The 24,336-nt window shown below is 39.8% G+C and overlaps 1 protein-coding gene across 5 annotated transcripts in view; it reads left to right on the top strand.

Annotated features, from left to right (window-relative positions):
* The window catches only part of usp6nl (USP6 N-terminal like), a 54,791-nt gene extending 34,530 nt beyond the window's left edge, over positions 1-20,261 (top strand). For all 5 annotated transcript variants that reach the window (XM_008401586.2, XM_008401585.2, XM_008401588.2 and 2 more), the window contains 12 exons: positions 2,383-2,462; positions 5,546-5,585; positions 5,757-5,837; positions 9,044-9,151; positions 10,335-10,444; positions 10,743-10,791; positions 11,771-11,891; positions 12,126-12,220; positions 12,300-12,365; positions 15,163-15,262; positions 15,336-15,488; positions 17,914-20,261. In XM_008401586.2, the coding sequence (XP_008399808.1) occupies positions 2,383-2,462; positions 5,546-5,585; positions 5,757-5,837; positions 9,044-9,151; positions 10,335-10,444; positions 10,743-10,791; positions 11,771-11,891; positions 12,126-12,220; positions 12,300-12,365; positions 15,163-15,262; positions 15,336-15,488; positions 17,914-19,394 (2,484 nt within the window). In that variant the 3' untranslated portion in view covers positions 19,395-20,261. The remainder of the gene's footprint in view (positions 1-2,382; positions 2,463-5,545; positions 5,586-5,756; positions 5,838-9,043; positions 9,152-10,334; positions 10,445-10,742; positions 10,792-11,770; positions 11,892-12,125; positions 12,221-12,299; positions 12,366-15,162; positions 15,263-15,335; positions 15,489-17,913) is intronic.
* Positions 20,262-24,336: the final 4,075 nt, after the last annotated feature.

Genomic DNA, 24,336 nt, shown 5'->3' with positions numbered 1-24,336 from the left:
TGTAATGTGATCCTCTGATTGGCTAAGCAATGTAACGTGATCCTCTGCAGCAAGTGATGACAAAGCGGGGCGTCATCACGACTTTACACAAGTGTCTTTACCTCCAGCAGAGGCTCCGCCGAACCCCTGGGGTTCGATCAAACCCAGGTTAAGAACCACTGGGTCAGATGTTATTATAACTGATCTAAAACATCAAATATTTAAAGTTGAGGTTCACCAGTAGGTGGGTTTCTGTTTCCTGGTCTAAGGCGGTAAATTAACCTCGGTCTGTTTGATCAGAATTGATATTCAGACAGTGACGCAGGTGATTGTCCGGCTGCTTCATTTCACACCTGTTAACCTTCACCCTCACTCCACTCCTCTCCATCTCTACGCATATTAACGCCGACATGTTTTCCCCAAGGGCACTAAGGCCTGGACTGCCCTGAGCCAATGACTCTCCACCCCAGAGGAACGTGGCAGGCATTTGATTAAGACCCGGTCAGATTTTATCAGGCCTAAACCTGCAGCAGATGATAATCTATGAACCTGCTGATGGTCTGAAAATCTGATTTGTGTTGGCCAATCTAATCACAAAGACATTTTTTAAAGCCATTTAAATTGATACCTGTTTGTGAATTTAGATTTTGTTTTCATAATGTGATTGAATTCAAAAGTGTGGCCACTCTGTAAATCACTTCAAATGCTCAATATGACTGGAAACGCTCTAAATAAGGTCAGCCCATTTAGTATACTAACTAATGTTTTCACATTTTAAATATCATACTGCATTATGTCATTTTTCAACAACATTTTAATATTTTCAACGTCATGCTACACTGTGACTAAATTTTTTATATTTTCAACTTTGGCTAAATGTTTCATGTTTTTAGCATCAAACCAAAGTATGACTAATATTTTATATTGTTAGCATCATACTAAACTGACTAAACTTTTCATGTTTTCAGCATCAAACTAAACTATGACTCAAAGTTTCATGTTTTCAGCATCAAACTAAACTATTACCATTTTTTTCAAAATTTCGACATCAAACTAAACTGACAAAATTTTTCATGTTTTTGACGTCATACTAAACTATGAGTAAGTTTTTCTAAAATGAGTCATACTATAGTATAGTATGACCTCAAAAATTTGCTAAATTTTTCAGGTCATAAAAAAATGACCTGAAAAATAAATGTGCATTTTTGAGGTGCACATTTATGACCTCAAAAATGTGCAAAAAATTTGTCATAGAATTTTGCACATTCTATGACAAATAGAATGTGCAGCATCTGATTGGATGCTATAAAAAGCTATTACTGTGCTAAAATGAGCTAGCCTAGCAGCAGCTCTTATTTTTATTTAGTCAATTGATGTCGAAAATGTGCAAAAATTTGTCATATTATGACAAATTTTTTTATTTTTAGCATCATACTAAGTTTGACTAATTTTTCATGTTTTCAGCATCATACTAAACTTAATTTTTTTATTTTTAGCATCATACTAATGTATGAATGTCTAAATTTTTCATGTTATTCTCTGTCATATTATTACTCGTAATATATTCAAATTAATGACTTTTTTTCATATGGACTAATTTGTTCATATTTTGCCTGTCAGTTTCATGAAGTTCTTTAATCGTTTTGCTAGTCGTGTCCTATTCAGACAGATTTAATGACACAGAGAGTTTAAAAGTCACACAGAAGACAATCTTTACCTTTAATAACATACAGTGTGGCATAATTAATACAGTTGTGAATCATTGGTCTGATCTTCTTGTGTCTATTTCATTATAACGGTATCATATTGACCCAAACAGAACATTGTAACGTTGACATAACGGTCACAGGATTCAGGTCCAGTTATTCACTGGTCCTCTGATGAACAGATTCATTTAATAGTTGGAGTATAACAGCTCTGCAGCTTTGTAGTATATATGACACAAATAAAATCTATAGTGATTTCCATACCAACATATTTGGCATTAATTGCATGCATTCTCCAGTTCAAAGCAGTTTAGTTTTTATTCCAATTAGTAAAATGTTTTGTAAGGAAATCCAGCAGATTGATCAGCAGCAAAACTCCTCCAGGAAGGTTTCATTCCTGAAGAGAAATTTAATTGTTGAAATAGCAGCAAATAATGCAAAATGTGAGATTTAAAATGTCTTTAGTGGGAACTTTTTATTCTTGTTTCTGGTACGTCGGCAAATCAGATGCACGAGCTGCTTCTAATCGATCTGATTGGATGCTACAAAAAGCTATTACTGTGCTAAAATGAGCTAGCCTAGCAGCAGCTCGTATTTTTATTTAGTCAATTTGGCAGCAAAACTGGTTTTGAATTGAAACGGTTGCAACATTAGCAGCTTGTTCCCAGCTCCTGATGTTTGTTTTCCTGTTCTCCAGGGTAAAGAGGCCACCGTGGAGCCCTGGGAGGACACCAACTTCCACCTCTACAAAGTCATCGACCGTTTCGGATTTGTCCAGTAAGAATCCCCCAACCTCCTGCTGTGTTTGGGTTAGTCCGGTCCACAGCAGCTCAGAGTGTCTGTGGTTTCTGCTCCTCATAAACAGCGCAGTGTTGGAGTTTTATATATAGGCTGGCGCACGCTGGCAGGAAACGTTCTGGTTAGCCGTAATCACAGTGCAGCAGTGTTGGGACAGAGCGCCGCGATCCAGACCTCACTGTGGGAGACGGACAGGAGAGAAGAAGAAGAAACTCAGAGTTACAGACCAAACCTGAGGTGGAAAACGAACAAGGCTGGAGAAGCTGCACGCAATAAAAAGGCAACATTTTTCCTCTGAAGGCTTTTCAGACACGTTTATGTAATAAAGATGATTCAGTTTCAACATGAATAAAACTTCTTGTGTCGCTGCAAAAACAATTTACCAAATATTTTTGGTCTAGTTTCTAATCCAAATGTGTTGGAATATCAGAAATGAAACTAAATTACAAGCAACTTTTAGAAGCTATAGGTCAATAATCCTTAATATTGATTTTATTATTACTAATTCCATAATTTACTCTGGCAGACTTTTTCACTTGTATCATGGGGAAAATATTTCATAAGTGATTTTATAAGTACTTTCATATTAGATGATTTTTCTGATGTCAAATTACTGAGATACTTGCACTAACTCACAAAAACACACAAAAACCAAATACAGTGGGGCAAAAAAGTATTGAGTCAGCCACCAATTGTGCAAGTTCTCCCACTTAAAAAGATGAGAGGCCTGTAATTTTCATCATAGATGTACCTCAACTATGAGAGACAAAAGGAGAAAAAAAAATCCAGAAAATCAAAATTTCTGATTTTTAAAGAATTTATTTGCAAAATATGGTGGAAAATAAGTATTTGGTGAGCTACAAACAAGCAAGATTTCAGGCTCTCACAGTCGTGTAACTTCTTCTGTAAGAGGCTCYTCTGTCCTCCACTTGTTACCTGTATTAATGGCACCTATTTGAACTCGTTATCAGTATAAAACACACCTGTCCACAACCTCAAACAGTCACACTCTAAACTCCACCATGGCCAAAACTAGAGAGCTGTCAAAGGAHACCCGAAACAAAATKATAAACCTGCACCWRGCTGGRAATACTGAATCTGCAATAGGTAAACAGCTTKGTGTRAAGAAATCAACTGTGGGATCAATTATTAGAAAATGGAACAAGACCACTGATAATCTCCCTCGATCTGGGGCTCCACGCAAGATCACACCCCGTGGGGTCAAAATGATCACAAGAACGGTGAGCAAAAATCCAGAACCACATGGGGGAACCTAGTGAATGACCTGCAGAGAGCTGGGACCAAAGTAACGGCTCTCTGCAGCGGCGGCGTAGTGCGTTACTACCATCAATAACGCACTACGGATGTCGTACATTTACATTTACGCACATGTCAAGGCCCGTCTCAAGTTTGCTAGAGAGCATTTGGATGATCCAGAAGATGACTGGGAGAATATCATATGGTCATATGAAACCAAAGTAGAACTTTTTGGTCAAAACTCTACTCRTCGTGTTTGGAGGAGAATGAATGCTGAGTTGCATCCAAAGAACACCATGCCTACTGTGAAGCATGGGGGTGGAAACATCATGCTTTAGGGCTGTTTTTCTGCCAAGGGACCAGGACGACTGATCCGWGTAAAGGAAAGAATRAATGGGGCCATGTATCGTCACATTTTGAGTGAAAACCTCCTTCCATCAGGAAGATGAAGGTGAAACGTGGCTGGGTCTTTCAGCAGGACGATGATCCCAAACACACGGCGCGCATAACGAAGGAGTGGCTTCGTAAGAAGCATTTCAAGGTCCTGGAGTGGCCTAGCCAGTCTCCAGATGTCAACCCCATAGAAAATCTGTGGAGGGAGTTGAAAGTCTGCCCAGCGACAGCCCCAGAACATCACAGCTCTAGAGAAGATCTGCATGGAGGAATGGGCCAAAATACCAGCAACAGTGTGTGAAAACTTACAGAAAACGTTTGATCTCTGTCATTGCCAACAAAGGGTATATAACAAAGTATTGAGATGAACTTTTGTTATTGACCAAATACTTATTTTCCACCATATTTCCCAATAAATTCTTTAAAAATCAGACAATGTGATTTTCTTTTCTCCTTTTGTCTCTGATAGTTGAGGTTTATCTACAGGCCTCTCATCTTTTTAAGTGGGAGAACTTGGACGGCTGACTAAATACTTTTTGTCCCACTGTATTTATGGTCTAGTTTTTAGTCCAAATGTGTTGGTACACTTTAAAACAGACCAAATGAATCTGCCAGCAACTATTCAGCAACATATAGGAGTTTGTTTAAGTCAATAATTTAATATAGATTTTAGAAAGTCCTAGTTCCAATGGCACTAATACTGTTTAAGGAATTATTGACTTAAAACAAACTCCCCTTATCTTGCTGAAATTACTTTTAATTTTCTTACTTCAAGAGCGCTGACATATTTACGCAATAAACAGGAGCAAAAATACTAAGTATTGTTTTTACAGTGCAGCCTGATCATCTGATCAGTTACAGAATCTAAATAATCTGAAAAAGAGAAAATAATCTGATGACTGGACACAAGGAGGGGCAGACAGAAAAGGTTGTGGCTGAATAAGCTGTATAGAAAGTTGAGTGGAAGGAAAAAGTGCACCAGCAACAGGGATAACTGCAGAATTCATTCAGGGATTTAATGGATTCTTAAAAGCTGATCCAGACCAGGAGCTTCAAGCGTCTTACCTGGACTGAGGAGAACCAGAACCGGACCATTGCTCAGCGGTCCAAACCAGAACCAACGTCGCTGGAAGTCCAGAGTGAAGTTTCCAGTCGGTGGTGATCTGCTGGTTCTGCAGACCAGAACAGAACTGAGTTTTCAGACATTTAGAGTTAAAACCTGAAATGTTCTTCATTCGGTTCTGGAAACAAAACGCTCTGATGTCTTTATCTGGACGGAAACTATCCCAGATTAAAGGTCCAATCCGTCATTTCCTGTGTGTCTGATTCCCGCGCTCTGCGTCAAGGTGAAGTATTCAAACAGCATCACCATGGAAACGCCTGCTTATTGTTTCTGTCTGCTGTCCCCACAGTGAGAACGAACTGCCGTCGTACGACTCGCTGGAGGAAAAGGTTGGTGACGCCTTCATCTTCAGGTCCAAACGGTTCCCTGCTGCTTTAGCAGCCGAGTTGAAGCAGCAGGTCGTTTTCATGACTCGCTAAAAGCTGAAATGTTTTCTGGTTTTCATCAGAAAAGCAGTTTGTTTCTGTTAAGACGTGACTCTCGTCTCGCCTGTTTCACAGCAAAAACACCTGGAGGTGGAGCGGACCAGCAAGTGGCTGAAGATGCTGAGGAGCTGGGAGAAATACAAGAACAGCGAGAAGGTGGTTCCGTCCGTTTGGGTCTCGGGCGACTGGTTGGGTTCTGCTGGTCCATCAACCAAACGGCATCCCAGTAGCTGCTAGGAAGATAAAAATACAAGCTTCTACAGATAGAGATGAATGGATGAACTGGTGTTCATTGTTGAACCAGTTCCTTCTAACAGGAAGCAGTTCCAAAAAGAATGTTCAGAAAGAAACATGAACCGATTCATTTATTGATCTGAAGCTAAACAGGAATTTTATGGCAATAAAATCAGTACATTTGGGGAATTCAGTCATTTTTAAAAACTTGTTTATGACCAAATTTGAAACGCAGGAGAACAGAACTGAGACCAACAGCGGTTTATTGGTGCTGTGACCTTTAACCTCGTAACTGAGAAGCAAAACTTAAAACTAGTTAAACAAAAAACATGAAATTAGGTTTTTAGTTCTGCAGTAACGACGATCGATCCCCTTCATGACCAGCATCTTTAACAATCTGCAGCCGTTTATTGTTAAACCTGCTTTACTTTCAGGAGCCACCAGATGGCGCAACATGACGTCTCTAGGCAGCCATTGATGCTGAAGAAGGCAGTTTATTTATTAGTAGTTATTATTAACCTAAAATAATCACCAACATGAAGCTGAATCTTTCTAAATAAAACCAGAAAGAGCCCAGATTGACAAAGCTACAGGCTGACTGAGAGTGAGAGCTGAGCGTCATTACTCCCGAGGCGAAGTGCTCCATCTTCGGCCCTGTTAGGCATGAAGACATGCGACTGTCTCTCATCCATCAGAGCAGACCTGCAGGAAACGACCCACAGCTGATTTACGGCTCATTAAATCCCCGCAGGCGCAGAGGACTCGGCCGAGTCAGAAACGTTTGGCAGGGAAACGCGACACCTGAGAGAAGTTCTCTTCCTTCAAATTAAACTTGGTGTGAAACGTTTTTCTCATTTTAAAGATGACAAATATATCCAGAGGTCAAAGGTCAACCCACCAGTCCACATTTACAAGGTCATATGAAATACGGCGTAATCAAAATTTTGTTTGTGCCGCTAGAATTGAGATTTAAAAGTTTCCAGAAGTTCTTTTTCCCACCACATCAACTGAAACAAAACCGATATAAAATTGATATTTCATGTAATAATAAAGCAAGAACAGATTATCAAAGATCAATACGTTTTAAATCTAATGAACGTTTACTTTCTGTAAACATTTTTATTCTTTTTATCTTCCAGTTTTTAGTAGAAACAGAAAAACAATAAATCCTGCAAAGGGAAATTATTGATCTAGTTTTAAATTATCATGTGATTGATTGATTATTGCAACAGGCCTGATTGATTGACACAAAATTTCATCTGATTTTTAACACATTTACTAATATCTTTAGATTGTTTTGCGGCACAAACGTTCAGCACCAGTTCTGTCTGATTTGAAGACAGAAACAGAATCAGTTTGCTCCGGTTTCCACACTGCAAAAACACAAAATCTTTCCAACTAATTTTAGTCTAATTTCTACTGAGAAAATCTTTGTGCACTCGAAACAAGAAAACTGACCTTCAAGTTACTTTTCAGCAAAATATGGGAGCCTTAAATATAAGTTCACTGGGAGATTATTTCACTTCTAACATGGAAAAATGTCTTGGAATTAATAATCAGCATTAAGGATTTATTTGAACAAGCTTCTATATTTTGCTGAAACTTAAGTTTTGTTGCATTTTGAGTGAACTCTAAGATAAAAATCCTTGTAACATTGTGAGTTTTTGCAGTGCAGAAACGATCCTAAATGTGTTTGTGTGCCTTTTTGGTGCCTCAGCATTTCTCTAAAAGCTGCTGAGACGCTCGCAGCATTAATTGGAGCAAACATGTAGCGACTCTCTGGCTGCTTCAGGTTTCATCTTAATTGGTCTGAACTCCTGCGTCCGTCTCCGTCCTGCCGGCCGTCGCTCATCAGGGCAGAAACTCGTTTCCAGTCCGAGCGGCTGCTGTTTATCACTAACTGAACTCTGCTGCTCCTGCAGCTTTAAGGCGCGCTCTGCATGCAGAGCCGCAGTCTCTGCTGGAGTTCGTCCAGCCAGATGGTCGCAGGTTCACCTCAGCAGAACGTGCCGACATGCAGAGCGGGGCTCTCTGGGCTCGATTATCATTCCTGGCGGATGCCAGACGCTCTCTTCGCCTCGCTGTCGGCCTGCAGCGTCGCAGCCGCTTTTCTCCCGAGTCGAACCGGTTATTTTCTCATCACAAACCATCAGAGCTGCTGCAGTTGCTGCAGCACGTTAGCTGGATTCCAACTCAACCAGAGATCAGATAAAAACCAACAGTTTCACATCCGAGTCTGAAAAACGAGGCCAATATTCATCAACTACAGGCGCAGAAATAAGATTGTTTTATAAAGAATCGATTTATTCTCCTGGGAATTCGGAATAGATGAAAAAAATGCTCAAAAATGTATTTTAAAATGCGTTAAAGTTGTAGCTGAGCTAAAATAATCCTGATAAAACTAAGTTTCAGAAACTGATTTGTCATCATTTAAACAGAATCTCTAAACAGTTTGAATTAAAAACTGGTTTCTGATGGGAATCAATACAAAGTGAAAGATTTGCATTTTTATCAGAAACAGGTTTTTATTTCAGGTCCGAACTTCTTATGAACTGAAAAGTGCGGCAGATCAGAGAAGAGATGAGAGTAAATGTGTTAAAATTAAGTCTGGAATTATTAAGTGCATTAATCATAATTATAATCATAATTTAGTGATTGATGAATCGTTTACTGGAGTGGAAAGAAAAAAAAAAGTCAATTTGCTGAAGCAGAAATTAAGTCAGAAATAAATAAAAAAAACACATTTTGCCGGTTAATAAATAAAAAATATTGTTAAAAATGTTCCATCCTGTTACAGAATGATTGAACGTTCACTAAAGGAAAACTGTAATTACACTTTAGGGACTTTTTACTTAAAAAAGGAACTGAATTATTTATTATTTGCATCTTTTATTGTGTTTCTGATAATATATAAAATATGTTTAAGTGGTTAAATGAAGAATCTGCAGATTGGGAAGTTTTTTCTCTTAACAGTCAGAATAATTGATAACTAAAATAATCGTTGTCATAGTTAATATTATTAATATTGTTTTATTCTTTCTAGACTTTGTCTTAAATTATGAGGATTAGATTTAAAATAAATAAAGTTTGTTAAAGGCAAAATGAAGACGTTTAGTTTCCCCCTGCAGCTCGTCCGGAGGATCTATAAGGGCGTTCCTCTGCAGCTCCGAGGGCAGGTGTGGTGCCTGCTGCTCGACGTTCCCAAAATAAAGGAGGAGAAGAAAGACTTCTACGAGGTGAAGGCTCGACTTTCTGTTTCTGTTCTGCTGCAAACTCTTTAGAAAGTTTCAGGGAAATAACTGATTTCATTTCCTGCGGTCAGGAAGTCATGAGAAGCAGCACAGCGAACGTTTTGGAGCAAATTTAAACAGTTTGAAATCTAATTTTACCTGTGCAACAATTAAAATAAAGACAGTAGTTCGTTTTTCTGAGAATGGATTTGTAAATCATTGATTCTCCAAAAATTAAAAAGGGTTTTGTACATTTTTTGAGTAGAAAACAAGATTTTTTGTCTCTTTTAGGATCAAATTAACCCTTTAAGTCCCAGGCGTAGCGCCGTCTGTCCTGCAGTAATAATAATGCGTAAATATGTAATTCCGCCACATTTTGCTCCATCTGAAAAACCCCGGCGGTTTCTGACGCTCCAGTCAATATCTGGTCGTTACGGTAATTTCTCCATGTTTAATAAATTAATTAAAATCAGATCTTGATGCACCAAACTGCTGTTGAGTAAAAGTCACTAAACAGATTTGTTTCTGTTTAAAATAAAACCGAAGAAAATGTAAAAACTTTGGTTATTAAAAGAAAATTGCGTCAAACGTTTTCTAGTATAAGAACATTAAAAATAAAATTTATTAAAAGTAAAATATCTCCATCTGTGCTGGCAGGTCAAACTTGTGTAATTTTTTTAATTGATTCACGGGTTAGAAAGGCCTAGTCAAAGTCTGGATGAGAATCTTTGGCTTTGAAAGCTGAACATCAGCCTAGCTGATCAAACTTGTTGGAACTGAACCCTAAAAATACGTACAGAGAAACAAAGTTCTGAAAATGACTGAGTATAAAAGCATGCCGCACTTTTCAGAACAACAGGAAAAGCCGTATCAGCTGATCTGCTTTGATTAAAGCTTCTGTATTCAGAAGCCGCGTCTTTTTGTTCCTGATTCCAGAGTGTGAGTAATAAACTCATTATGTCCACAGTGGGAGACACAAAGCTCGTCTTTCAGGACATTTTTAGGTCATGAAAGACAGACGGCCTTTAATAAGAGCAGATTGTGGCTTTTCACATCCTCTGCTTCTATGGCAACAGCAGACGGTCCACTTCAAGCACCGGCCCTGCTGCTGCGGCGCTGCTGCTGCTGCAGCTTAGAGACACAGAGCCTCTGCTAGCTTAACCTGCCGGTTTGCTGTGCTGCTGTGCAGAAGCTGAAGTCCCGGGCCAGAGCGCTGTCCCCCGACGTCCGGCAGATCGACCTGGACGTGAACAGAACCTACCGGGACCACATCATGTTCATGACCCGCTACGACGTCAAGTAAGAGAGGGGGAGGAGCTAGTTACATTTACTCAGTTACATCTACGTCTTTTAATAATATATTTTTACTACGCTTTACTTTTTACTTGTTTTATTTTGAAGTATCTCTACACAGCTGCAGCTTTTGTGAAAGTTTTATAAGTTTTTTATTGAAAGAAATAAATTTTGGAAAATTTTCTTTTCCCTCATTTTGTTATTTTTTTGTTACTTATATAAATTATTGTAATTTTGGTCCTTAAAATACCAAAATGCTTCACATTATAAAACTGAAGGTATTTAAATGATGATTCTGTTCCAGGCAGCAGGCGCTCTTCCATGTCCTCACAGCTTACTCCATGTACAACACGGTGAGTCTCACTTCCTGCTTTCACCATCAGGGCGAAGATTTCAGAGGCCTGGAAGGGAAATTACTGACGAATCCAAGTTTAACTCCTTACAAAAAGCTTAATGTGTAGAAATTGTTAGCAATAGATACTTTTTCAACAGGTTAGGTTGAGCTTTTTTCAACAAAACGCTACAGAAACATCAACTTTTAGACGCTTTTAGTTTGCAATTCAATAATTAATTTAGAACAAATGTTGCTTCATGCTGTATGATTTTATATGAAGTCTGTAGCACAGAATATATTGTGACTTTATCACCATTTCCTCTTGATTATTAAAAAAAATACGTAATATCTTGTATTAATGACATTAAATTTACATTTATTCCCAGTTTTTAAGCTTTTTTAAGCAGTTCCTCTGGGTTTTTTTTTCATTTCTTGCTTGATGAATTTGACGGGCAGCCAATCAGAAAATTAGGAACAGAAATAACATCTATATTAACTATTTTAACTGACATTTTCTGGAAAAAACTTGGAAATTTCTTGGTGAAAAGCCAAAACATTTGTGAGAAAAAAAACTAAGAAAAGTTTAAATTAATCTAAAAGATGTTCAAGAAATTTTTTTTAAGTCAAAATCATAAATTTCCAAGTTTTCTTTACAGATACATAAATAATTTCTCAAGTTATTTTCAACTTTATCTCAATTTGTTTTCATAAAATTTCTCGGTGTTTTGGTGGCAATTTAAAAAAAAAAAATCGAATAACAGAAAATAAAAATGATTGTGAAAAAATGTTAGATATAAAAATAAATGTGATGAATTTGTTTCACTCTTATTTTTTTCATCCTAACTTTCTGAAGCTCCCACTGCGCCCCCTGGTGGCCAACACTCTGAATAACACTGAAACGTTCTCCGCTCAGCTGCTGATTTCAGTAACTTGGTTGCGTTTTGGACTCGGACGTCATCAGATTTTCCTGTATTCAGCGGTTTCGTGTCGCTCTGCAGGAGGTCGGGTACTGCCAGGGCATGAGTCAGATCACGGCTCTGCTGCTCATCTACATGAACGAGGAAGACGCTTTCTGGGCTCTGGTCAAACTGCTGTCGGGACAGAAGCACGCCATGCACGGTAAAAACTCTTAAAGTTGTTTATATTTAACTTTATAAAGTCAGAGCAGCGACTAATGAAGCACAGCCAGCAGGGTGGAAGCAATTAAACCGACTGAAATAACTTTATAAACGCAGAAAGTTCACTGGGAGGCTGAGGGACTTCAGATGTTTCCAACTGTGATCAAAGATGCTGAGCTGCTAATTTATTGTCATGTTTGTTATGAAACGCGGCCTGCTGCGTCTCGGCCCTCAGGGTTCTTCATCCCGGGCTTCCCGAAGCTGATGCGCTACCAGGAGCACCACGACCGGATCCTGAAGAAGATGATGCCCAAACTGAAGCAGCATTTGGTGAGACACACGGCGGCTCCATAGCAACCAGAGATGGTTAACCCATCAGCGCTCTGAACTGGTTTTACTGGTCCTGCAGGACAACCAGGAGGTTTTCACCAGCCTGTACACCATGAAGTGGTTCTTCCAGTGCTTCCTGGACAGAGTGAGTCCAGAATTTAACCTCTACTTTCTGCTGCTTCTTCTCCAGATGGATCTTTATATTCAAGCACAACACTTAAAGCTGCAGCATTTAACTTTTAGAATAAAAACTATATTTTTTTAAAAACTGACACCAGTTTGGTATGAACAACATTTAGCTCCTGTCTCCTCCAATCAGAGCCCGGAGGCGGGGCTTAGCGCCTATATATGTGTTTTTATAATCCAATTCATTTAATGGGTGTGTATAGATTGGATTATCTAGTAATATAATAAAAAGGATAATTGTTGTTTCTGGTAAATTACAGGCTTCCAAACATCTTTATTTAAAAATAATACGTTATATTAATGTTCAGATGCATTAAAGCTGCAGCTTTATTGCCTTAAGAGCCTTTAACATTTAATCTATCAACCTATAGCGAATCATAAACATATAACTGTGTGAAAACAACTGCATTAATTTAGTTTATTAGTTTCTGCATGAAGTTATTCTGCCATGTTTATTTACTGCAGCTGAATATTTAATTTCTTTTCATTGAGATTGATAAATTATCATCATTATGATCTTCTAATGAAGCTCTGATGACGTTTTAATTACAGTTTGTTATGTTTGCATACAAGTTTACTTTTATTCATTTATCAGAGATGTTCTGCTAAAGATTGTTTTCGTAATTAAGTCAGACGCCTCATTAACGGGAACAGAAGGAATCAATCTTTTTTAATTATAACCGGCAGCAACAGAAAAGAGAAAACGTATAGTTTATAAATAAGATGATTGATTATTGGTTCTGGTTTTGCTCTAACTCTGTCAGTAGAGATGAGAATCTTTAAATGTCTATCGATTCAATTCAGAAACCAGTTTTTCTATTCAAACTGACTAAAGATTCTGTTTAAATCATGACTGACGAGAGGAAAAGAGAGAAAAGCATCAAAATCCATCCATCCATCCATTTTCTTGCACCCTTTTTCCCTCAGTGGGGTCAGGAGGTGCTGGTGCCTCTCCAGCCAACGTTTCAGGCGAGAGGCGGGGTCACCCTGGACAGGTCGCCAGTCTGTCTCAGGGCAACACAGAGACACACAACCATGCACACACACACTCACACCTAGGGGTAATTTGGAGAGGCCAATTAATCTGACAGTCATGTTTTTGGACTGTGGGAGGAAACCGGAGTACCCGGAGAAAACCCACCATGCACAGGGAGAACATGGAGACACCATGCAGAAAGACCGGGGCCGGGAATCGAACCCAGAACCTTCTTGCTGCAAGGCAACAGCTCTACCAACTGCACCACTGTGCAGCCTAGCATCAAAATCCATCAGTTTATATTTAATCAGAATTTAAACTTCTGTAATCAGAGCATTAGAGAAACTCATCCAGGCGTTTCTCTTTAGTGGCTCTGATTCCTGAGCTCCTTTAAATCTAGAAAAGCCTGTTTAGTTGCTTTTGAACCAAAATACATTTAACATTGATCAACATATTTGATCCGTATTGATTATTTTAACGACGGTACTGGACAAAATGTAACATCTGTTACTGGTTTCACAGCTGTATGGTGTGTTTATGATGTAAAGTTGTTACTGAGAAGTGAGACGACCTGTAGTATATTCACAAACAGACTAAGACGTACAACTGAAACACATTTTTAAATTGATTCCTAAATTCCCAGGACTATGAATTGTGGTTCTCTATAGCAGTGGTCCCCAACCTTTTTATTACCGCGGACCGGTTGAGACGGGGGGGAGGAGGGGGCGGTGACGTCAGAACAGAGGGGAATCCCAAACAGCTGACATATCGCGCAACTGAGGGTCCGGTGGATAACGGAGATGATATGTGGAAATGTTTATTATTAAATCTAAAAGGTCTTTATTATGTTTATTCAGTTAAAAATGTTAACTATGAAAAAACATATTCACCTCCAAATCATAGAGCAGCAAATAGAGCGGCTGCTCCCGTCGTCTTTTATCCTCCGCCTTTTCTTTTTGTTACGTCTTTTATCTCTTAAAATGAGTCCACAAACTGTCACTATTGCTTCTACATCATCATCCGTGTTTGGTTATTCTAAATTCCCGTATGCTATGTTGGGAGTTTTGTGGATTTTCTTCTGGAATCGGGATGTTCGTGACTGGAATCGGTTCGTGTTGCTCCTGCCTTGGACACACGAACCGATCGAACCTGTTGGACTTTATCAGCTCTGTGGTCACAGAGGTTTGGAGAATCGGCCGACATTCTTAAATCTTGCCATCTAAACCAGACTTAAGACTCACAAGCTCTACTCATCTCCTCTCGACCGCAGCCCAAACGCTCTCTGACTCTGGTCGCTATGGTAAAGTTTACATATCCCTTCAAAATAAGATACAGATGCGCCACAAAAACGAACATTTTACTTTCGTGAACATTTTAACTCACGATACTGTCTAACAGGAGCCCTGAGCTTGTTTCTCTGCAACCAGACGGTCCCATCTGGGAGTGAGGAGAGACAATAACACCTGAAGTGTTGCTTATATCCACAGCCTGCTTGGTCTCTACGTGGTGAAGCAGCTTGAAGCTTCATTSCCTCATTAGCAGCCGGTCGCYGCATGTTACGCAGAGCGGCTTGTAATGTGGGAGTCACCTACCGGTCCGGGATAAATCCATTCTCCTGTCTCTTCTCTGGGCCTTTTCCCCTTCGCAAAGAAACTTTCCAAAGACATCTGATTTGTTTCTTGACCGGGGGTTGGGGACCACTGCTCTATAGAATCAAAGTTTTTCAGCTCCTCTGGCCATCAGACAGAAACCTCTAACGTCTGGTTGTGTTTGTGTTCAGACTCCCTTCACCCTCACCCTCCGGATCTGGGACATCTACATCCTCGAGGGGGAGCGAGTGCTGCCCGCCATGTCCTACACCATCCTCAAACTGCACAAAAGTGAGTCCGCTAGCAGCCTGAAGCTAACAGCTGGTGTGTGAAGGTGCTAACTCGGGTGTGTGTGTGGCTGCAGAGCACCTGTTGAAGCTGTCCATGGAGGAGCTGGTGGAGTTCCTGCAGGTCACGTTAGCCAAAGATTTCTTCCTGGAGGACGACTTTGTGATCGAGCAGCTGCAGGCGTCCATGACGGAGCTGCGGCGGGCCAAGCTGGACTTCCCAGCGCCAGGTACTGCAACAGCAATGAGACACGCTGGTTACCGGGTTCCTGCTGTCTTAGCGTAGCAGTAGAGTGTTTCTTCCAGTTTCCTCGTTAATCTACTTCTCTTCCTCTCCTCCTAAACAATGTTAGCCAACAACAACAAAAGTGTGGCTGCGAGTGGCGGCCATATTCCCTCCTACAACAGTAACCGGTGGGCTATCCTGACTGGTCTTTCTTGTCCATGTCTCTCTCCATCCGTCCCACAGTTCGTCCTGTCTGTCCAACAACACCTGGGTTCTTCCCTTCACAAACCTTTTCCCTCCAACATTGTGTTTTTTACTTGTGGTGCTCATGTGGAAACTCGCTCTTTTTTTGTCTGACGTGTTTTACCTCAACTGTGAAGCTGTTGGTAATGTCTCCCTCTGGTGGATAACTTATGGTACTGAAAACAAAAACAACCATTTGGGCTGCAGAACTGAAGCAGAAATGACCAGTAGTGCTGTAACTAAATTATTTTAGCAATCTTTTATTCTGGCAATCAGATTAAAAGTTGGCACATTTATTGCATAAAATGCAATATTATAGCATTTTTTAGTAAATTTCAACTGGATGACTAAAAAATGCCATTTGAGGAGTTTTGGGTAAAACAGACAAAAGTGTTTTTATCTTAAACGCAGTTTTGGCTGCCATTTGCTTTTTTTTTAAGCAAAGGCCTTTTTTTATCTGTAGACTCCAGTTAATGATTAATTGATTACTGAACTAGTTGATTAATTCAATGAACTTTTTAATCCCTAATTGTTCTGACTGGTTCTGAATAAAGTATGAATAATAAAAATTAGCTCCTAATTAACTTAATTATCTTTTAACAAATTCCCTTTAATTTTAGTCAAACTAATAAATCCAGGTAAAAATTAAACTTCACACTGCTGGTTAACACTCTTAGACTGTTTAACCAGCTATAAAATGTTGCCATAAAATCATTACAATCTGTTGCAAAGTTTAAATTTGTTACATTTACTTGAGTGTGAAGTGTTTGCTTGTTATTTCTTCTTCTGCTGCCATTTAGGGCAGTAACTCTGGTGAGTGTGACAGATGGAAACTTCACCGCAATTCATCCAAATGCGCCGCTAAATTAAGTCAAACAACTTCATTGAATTACCCAAATCAATCAAAAGGAGATTCTTCTTCTTGTCTTCCAGCATTTCCCTTCAGATGTCGCTACAGTCCATCATCTGTCTCCATCTCTTTCACCCATAAATCTGTTTGTTCTTCTCAGAAACCTCCTACTGATATCATCTTTCCTCTCAACATCTCAGTCTGGCCTCTCTGACTTTTTCTCCCGTCCCGCTATCATTCCTGATCCTATCCATCCTCATCTTTCCCAAAGAGAACCTCAACATCTCAAGCTCTGCAGCCTCCATCCTGCTTCCAGCTCTAAACCAATCATCACTGGTCTTTGGACTGTTTCTGACACTTTCTCCACCCATCCCAACACTTGCACTCATTTCTTCACCTCTTTCCTTTGACCTTAAAGTCCTCTACCTTCTTTACGTCACTGTTCCACTTGTGCCCGTCTCATTTTCACACATTCCGTCTTGCAGCCACGGTTCACATGTCAGTATCATCTGCAAACATCATAATTCATCCAGACTCCCATCAGGAAACAATCCCTGAAGAAGTCCCAGCTCTTTCACTCCTGCAGCACACCTCACTGCTGTCTCACAGCTCTCATTCTCTGTCCCACCCCAGACCTCCTCGGCATCTTTTGTATTCTTTCTATAAATCTACAAAAACACAATGCAAGTCCCTTTGCCTTCTCTGTATTCTGCTTACAATGATCTAAAAGAAATGAACACTAATGTCATATTTTCACCAAAAACATTCTGTACAGCATTTCAAACACATACAAATTAATAAAACGTGCATAAAGTACTTTATTATTAAATTTTGATCAGTTTAAATAGTATTTTAGGTTAAATGAATGAAACCTAGTGGAAGCAGAACAACATGGGAGCATAAATAATCTCTTCAATGAGAGAAACTCGAGTTCCTTTCCTGGATAACTGATTCATCAATGCATCCTAACATGCTCTTATCAGCATATCTTAATATTTTGTGTACTTTCATAAAGAGCTGGTGGTACAGAACCAACCCTGGTGAAGTGGGTCGCTGCTGATTGATGAATGGAGTAAGACTTTCAGAGGCCACTCAGCGAAGTGAAATCCCCTTAATGGAAATTAAAACACATTTCTGATGTTATTTTTGTCTTCTGCTGTGAATTTGTTTAAGTCCCGTCTTGAATGTAACGCTCCTCCATTTTTACCTCGATGGCAGTGTTGTTGCATGAACTCATGACCCTGTTGTGACGTCACTACGCAGTGTGTTCAACCATCACTGTTCGTTCAAGTTCCTGATGGAGGAATAATGTGAATCTGTTGTTCTTATGTTGCAGCTAATGAGGATGAGTTTCCTAAGAAGCCGTTGGGGCAGCTTCCTCCAGAGGTCGCAGCGCCGCAGATGAATCACGTGGGCAACGGTCAGAGCCACACGGAGCCAGCCGAGCCTCCGAGAGACTCCAGTCCGGTACCGGGACGCCAGCAGGACAGCCGGCCCCCGAGCCGGGCACGCAGGGACTCACTGGAGAAGCCGTCCCGCCATCACAGGGCGGAGAAATGGGATCCTCACTCCAGGAGATCCAACGAGCTTCTGAACGAGCAACCAAAGCGGTCCGCCTCCACCACCCCAGAGAGAGGAATCACTCCGTCATCAGCCCCCACCCCAACGCCCAGCCGCAGTCCTCAGAACCACGCCACCGCCAACCACAACTCCAACGCAGCCTCCAGTTCTCGTCAAATTATTGGCCCCCGCTGGGTCAAACCCTCCGAGACGAAGCTGGAAGCGGCCAAAGCCGCCGCAGCGCGAGAGACGCAGCAGAGCCGAGGGGCATCACCGGCTCCGTCCAGCCCCAACGACGGCCTTTATGGCCAACGACGACCCCGGCCCAAAGGGTTCAATCCTGGCTCTGATCGGGGCTCCAATGCCTCCCAGTATGACAACGTACCAGGACTGTCAGAGCAGGATTTTGAGATTCTGGAGCTTGAAAAGCCTCCATTCAGAATGAGGGCCCCTCATAATGAGACTCCCTTTACTGTACCAGCACCACACCAGGCCAGCAACGTCGCCTCGGCCTCAACAGGCCCCAGGATGACCAAGCATCACCTCCCTCCTCAGTTTCTACACAACAGTCCCCCAGGGTTACCTGCTGGCTACTCCGGGGCTCAGAGTCGGTACAGCACCCCACCTCAGCAGCAATCTCCAGGAAGAACTACAACCGAAGTTCCCATCCTCCACCCAGGCTACAGCGTGAGCCTGGACCACCGAGGGGAGGACAAACTTTACAGAGACCCCAGATTTAATTCCCCCTCCAGCACGTCGTATAGGGAACAAGTGTATGCCACCACCCAGCGGCGGCCCAGCCACCTTTCTCCTGAGAAGGCGCTACAAAATAACTCGTTCGCCACGTACCGCAGGCAGCCCGAGTCCACCCGAAACCTTCAGAGCAGCTCCACTCCCATCTACCTGCAGCAACTAACGTCAACCACACAAATGCAAACTTCCCTGGACTACAGAATCGAGGGAAACCCCCAGTTCATGCCAGGAAGCAGGCCTCAGCCAATCGTAGACGGCTTCCAGTGGGAGCTAGTCGATGAGCGCCCTCCTCAGTCCCCCGGTGGGATGCATCGTTCGCCTAGCTTCCAGCAAGCCCAAATGTCTCCGGTTCATGAGTTCACCTTCCCCCCCAACCCAGACATTCTGCCTCACTACAGGACACAGTTCCAGGAGCAGCGGCAGCAGCACCCCCAGCTGTTTGGTGGACCACACTACAGGCAAGCGCCAGAGGCTTTTGCCATGCAGGAGTCGATGCTGCTGTGATGTTAGGACAAAAACTGAGGTGTAGTCATGGACACTGTGGTGAAAACGAGCAGAACTCGGTTCTGTTGTTCTTTACATGTGAACAAAACGCTGGGAAGACACACCAGCCTCTGACATTTCTACTGATCGCTTTAAAAAACTGAAGATTTTATTTTATTTTTGGATGTAAATCATGAACAGAGGTTACAATATAAATATATACATATATATCTTTTAGAGTCTGATGATGTACAGTGGATTTTTGTGTTAATCTTGATTTTTTTTTTTTTTAATCTCTTACATCCAGGTATTTAAATCTGAGATTAATTCCCTCTGTTTGCTTCAGGATGACTTTTATTAAAGGACCAGGGAGCAGAACTGATCGAGTTCATTTCAATCATGGTGCAAACAGCAGGTTATGTTTGGTTTTTAGTGAGTCTTTGTTACAGTTCAGTAGTAATTTTCAATCATAATTAATGTATAATGCATAATTAAGAAACCAGACGTTTGTTTTTACACTTCAACCATAAATACTAAATTACATTAGGGCTATATAATAATATATAATTAACTAAATTGTTAGCATTAACAGCTACAGCACCTGGATCAGGGTGTAAACTTGTTTCAGATTAATTTCCAGCTTATGTTTTGTTCATACCTGCTACCTTTTGACTACTGGACCGTGATGTAGAACACACTACATGTACCATGAACGTCGTGCATTTCAACTACCAACTCACCACATTCCATTTTTTATTGTTTAGATGCTTTTAAACAGCATTAAACTGCTTCTCGTTGCAATTTCTAAGTTATATTTGCATTTTGTGAAACAGTTAAACTGCAGTTTCTTCTCACACTTTGTTTAATAAAAGCAGGTGGTGAAATTGACTCTTTGAATGCGTTTGTGCTTTAAATCTTATTTAACTTTGTAGTTAAATCCATAAAGAAAACCTGATCGTTGGGATTATTTGATTACTGTTTTAATGCCAGCTACTTTCTTTAATATATAATATAAAATATGGAAATATTCTTCAAAAAAGATTGATTTAGTCATTTTTCCATAACATACATTTTAAAATCAATATTGGTTTAGGCATGTAGAAAGCACCTGCCTTTTTTTGCTCCTTGCCCCAAAGTGCCCTTTTGGTCAAATTTTTATTTTTTTTATTATTTTCTAAGCCCTCTTCTGACACATAATAACATGTACTAAAATTATTTGCTTTTTTGTGTCTTTTTTTGTATAACATAATAAGCCGGTCACCTTGTTACCTTTGACCTTTTGCCCGTGACGCATGACGCAGTTGCCTCTCGCGCAGTGAGATATGGCGGCTAACTGGAGCTCAACGTAGCGAACGTTCCAGATTACAGAACCGTTTTTGGTGAATTAACGCCTCCGTCGCTAGAAAACCCAAAACGTTTTGGGTGAATAAAGTGGTAAATAAAGACTTGCTGCTTGTCAGATGACGGAAAACGTTGAAGTATCGTTTCTGCTTCAGCTCGGAGTCGCGGTTTAAGCAGAGAGGTAATGAAATACAACAGACACTGACAGGCCTCTGCGTCTGACTTTCTCTGAAGAACTACTGAGCTGGAGGAGACAGCCAGGTGAGGAGAAACTGTTCTTATCTATGATTCAGTATTTTTTTCATAGACATTAGGCTGTTGTTGTTGTTGTTGTGCTATTAGCTAGCTGATAGCTAACGACTTTGCTAGCAAAGCTAGATAACTAAAAAGCTTCTCCCCTGTATCGTTAATGATATCAGTCATTCTTTAGTATTTATTATGCAATAAGGGCWCAWCGCCYGTCCARAACCGATCATCTCCATAATGGATATATGTCCGATCTTCTAATTTCCTTTGCTGCATAATGTACATTTCATTTATTCCAGCGTTAGGTAAATGTATCTTGAAGGAGAATAACACTTAAATAAAAGTCCAACAAGGATATTAATTTAGAATTAAAAATAACTCATCCTAAATTACCATGATAGATATAATGAATGTAATGAAAGTGACATTAATGAAGGGAAAAAACTCAATCCAGACTTTAAGTTTAGTTTCTGGTTCGCAGAGTATGAAGTTAAATTTGTTTCCCAATTATTCAATGGAAAAAAAATACTAACCTCAGTTAAGTAAAATAAAATTGTAATCGAAACTTTTGGAATTGTAATGATTCTTTTAAAAGAAAAAGTTTTGTTTAAAAGACTTTTTTTACACATCAGAAATCTTTTATTGTGATTTTAGTCTCTGCTCAAGACGTCATGTGAGAATCACAAGCAAAACTTTGAGTCACAAACAAAAACTTAGAATAGCAAGAAAATATTTCTGACAAGCGCAAATAAGTTTGTTTTGAAGAAAAAAAAATCAACTTCATGTAATTTCAGTCCAAAATGTGTGATTTAATTTTTTTTTAAAGTTTTTTTTTTTTAGCAAAACTCAGGCTTTTCTCATGGTGACATGCATCAACAATTCAATATTTGCTTTTGTGTTTTTCTGCAGTTCCACGTTAAAGTTTGATGCAGCTCTGCTTTCCTGAATGGACCATCTTCATCTCCACTGCAGCAAACAGGCAGATCTTTGTTTTATAGATTACAGTCACTAAAAGGTTGCATTGAGATCTTGTTTATATTTTTAATAGTGTAATTCTGTAAAGACAAAATATGTCTGGGGGTCCAGCTCTGATTTACATATCTTGCTAAATTGCGGGTTTGAATATTGCAAAACTTTCCTATAACAAAATAGACCTGCAGAAATAAATTACTAATAAAATATCTTACATATGCATAGTGTTTATAATTTATCATTGTTTATTAAACTGAAAGCTGCGTGGCTTTAATATTCTGACCTAGAATGCGGTTAGATGAGCCCCTCTTTTGTTGTTGAGCACCTGCCCCGTTAGTGGTCTCTGCACGGCCCTGCAGATAAATGTATCTACATTTTTCTCCGTGGTGACAAAAACCACTGACTGTCCCCAGTAACTTTTAATAAATTAAATTAAGCGACTTCACTTAAATTAGCATCACTTCACCCGCTGGTGTCTGAACCACTTCCTCCTGGTTCCCATCTGCAGAAAAATCTGCGCTAATTCATCAGCTAGTTGGATCTCTCTGATCCAAACAGACCAACTGAACCCTGTGAGTGTTTTACCCTGTGCAGTCCGGTGTGCGCTTTTATTTATGTGTTTATTTTTTGCGTGGTTTCGCTTCTCCGAAACGGACAGATGTTCAGATGTTACGTCTGCAGCTCCTCCAGGACGCCGCTCTCCTGGGTAACGTCCACCCAGCAGGCTCCATTTGTTAAATCCGCTGGATGAGTTACTTCTGCAGTGGTTGAGCAGCGAACTGTGCATGTTACAGTCTAATTAACTTCTGCATTGTCATTTATTTCCTCAAGATAAACTGCCGGCTCCTCAAATGGATTAACACAACGTTGCATTCTCTTTAGAGAGGTTTCTGCACAACAAGAACAGCGCTTTAAGTGTTTGCAACACCAGTTTCGGTTTTTGCAGATGGAAATGCATGCCAGGACAACCCCGAACCCTGAGCCCACATCAACTGATCCACAGCCTGTTGAAACTCACACTGATCAGATTCAAGCAACATCTCAACCTGAGGATTCAGATTTCAGCTCAACAGGTCAGTCTGTGCACGTTCATCATCCTAAATTGGAAAAATTAACTGCTGAAGATGATATTGAACACTTTCTGACCACTTTTGAGAGAATTGCAGCTGCTTATCGTTGGCCAAAGTCAGACTGGATTTTCCATCTTATTCCTCTTCTGACGGGTAAGGCTCATTGTGCCTATGTTGATATGGATGTGGATGATTCCCGGGAATATGGAAATGTAAAAGCTGCCATTTTACAAAAATATTATATAAATCCAGAAACTTACCGACAAAGATTTCGCTGCCTTGATGTTCTTGATGAGAGTCCAAAGGAATTGTATTCAAGGCTGAAAGAACTTTATGAGAAGTGGATTCAGCCTAAAGATAAAATTGTGAAACAAGTTGGTGAACTGATTATTCTGGAACAATTTTTGAGAATGTTGTGTCCTGAGCTTCAGGTCTGGATCAAGGAGAACAATCCGAAGTCTGCTGCAGAAGCTGCTACTCTGGCTGACGTGTTTGTAGCTGCCAGAAGTAGGAGTCAGCCATGGAGCAACAGTGCATGGAGAGCTGCCAAAGATTCACGTCGGTTACAACCTTCTCAGCCTCATCAAAAGTTAGTATGACCTCAAAAAGTTCTAAAATTTGTAATAGTAGTATGATGTCAAAAATATGCAAAAAAATAAGCAAAAATGAGTTCCAAAATACGCAAAAATAGTATAGTATGGCATACTATACTATGACAAATGCAAAGATTTGTCATAGTATATAGTATGATATCCAAAATATGCAAAAATGAGTCATAGTTTTGGCTATGATGTCAAAAAATAGCACAAATGAGTCATAGTATAGTATGACCTCAAAAAGTTCTAAAATTTTTGAGGTTGCATATGATTTTTGCACTCATATGCAAAAATGAGTCGTAGTATAGTATGATGTCAAAAAGTGTAAAAAAATTAGTCATAATTTAAAAAATAGCAAAAATGAGTCATAGTGTAGTATGACCTCAATAAGTTATAAAATTTGTCATAGTGTAGTATGATGTCGAAAAATAGCAAAACTATGATTCATAGTTTTGAATCATAGATCAAAACTAATATTGAACTATTGGTTTTGAACTAATAGCCCAATATTAGTTCAAATATGTCAAAAAAAATATGTCAATATTTTTTGACACATTTGCTATGTCAAAACATAGCAAATATGAGTTATAAAGTTATAAAATTTGTCATTGTATAGTATGATGTCGAAAATATGCAAAAATTACTCATAGTATAGTATGACCTGAAAAATGTGCAAAAATTAGTCACAGTATAGTATGACCTGAAAAATGTGCAAAAATTAGTCATAGTATAGTATGA

Source organism: Poecilia reticulata, unplaced genomic scaffold, assembly GCF_000633615.1.
Source record: "Poecilia reticulata strain Guanapo unplaced genomic scaffold, Guppy_female_1.0+MT scaffold_125, whole genome shotgun sequence".
Lineage (NCBI taxonomy): Eukaryota > Metazoa > Chordata > Actinopteri > Cyprinodontiformes > Poeciliidae > Poecilia > Poecilia reticulata.
This window is presented reverse-complemented; position numbering and strand designations above follow the sequence as displayed.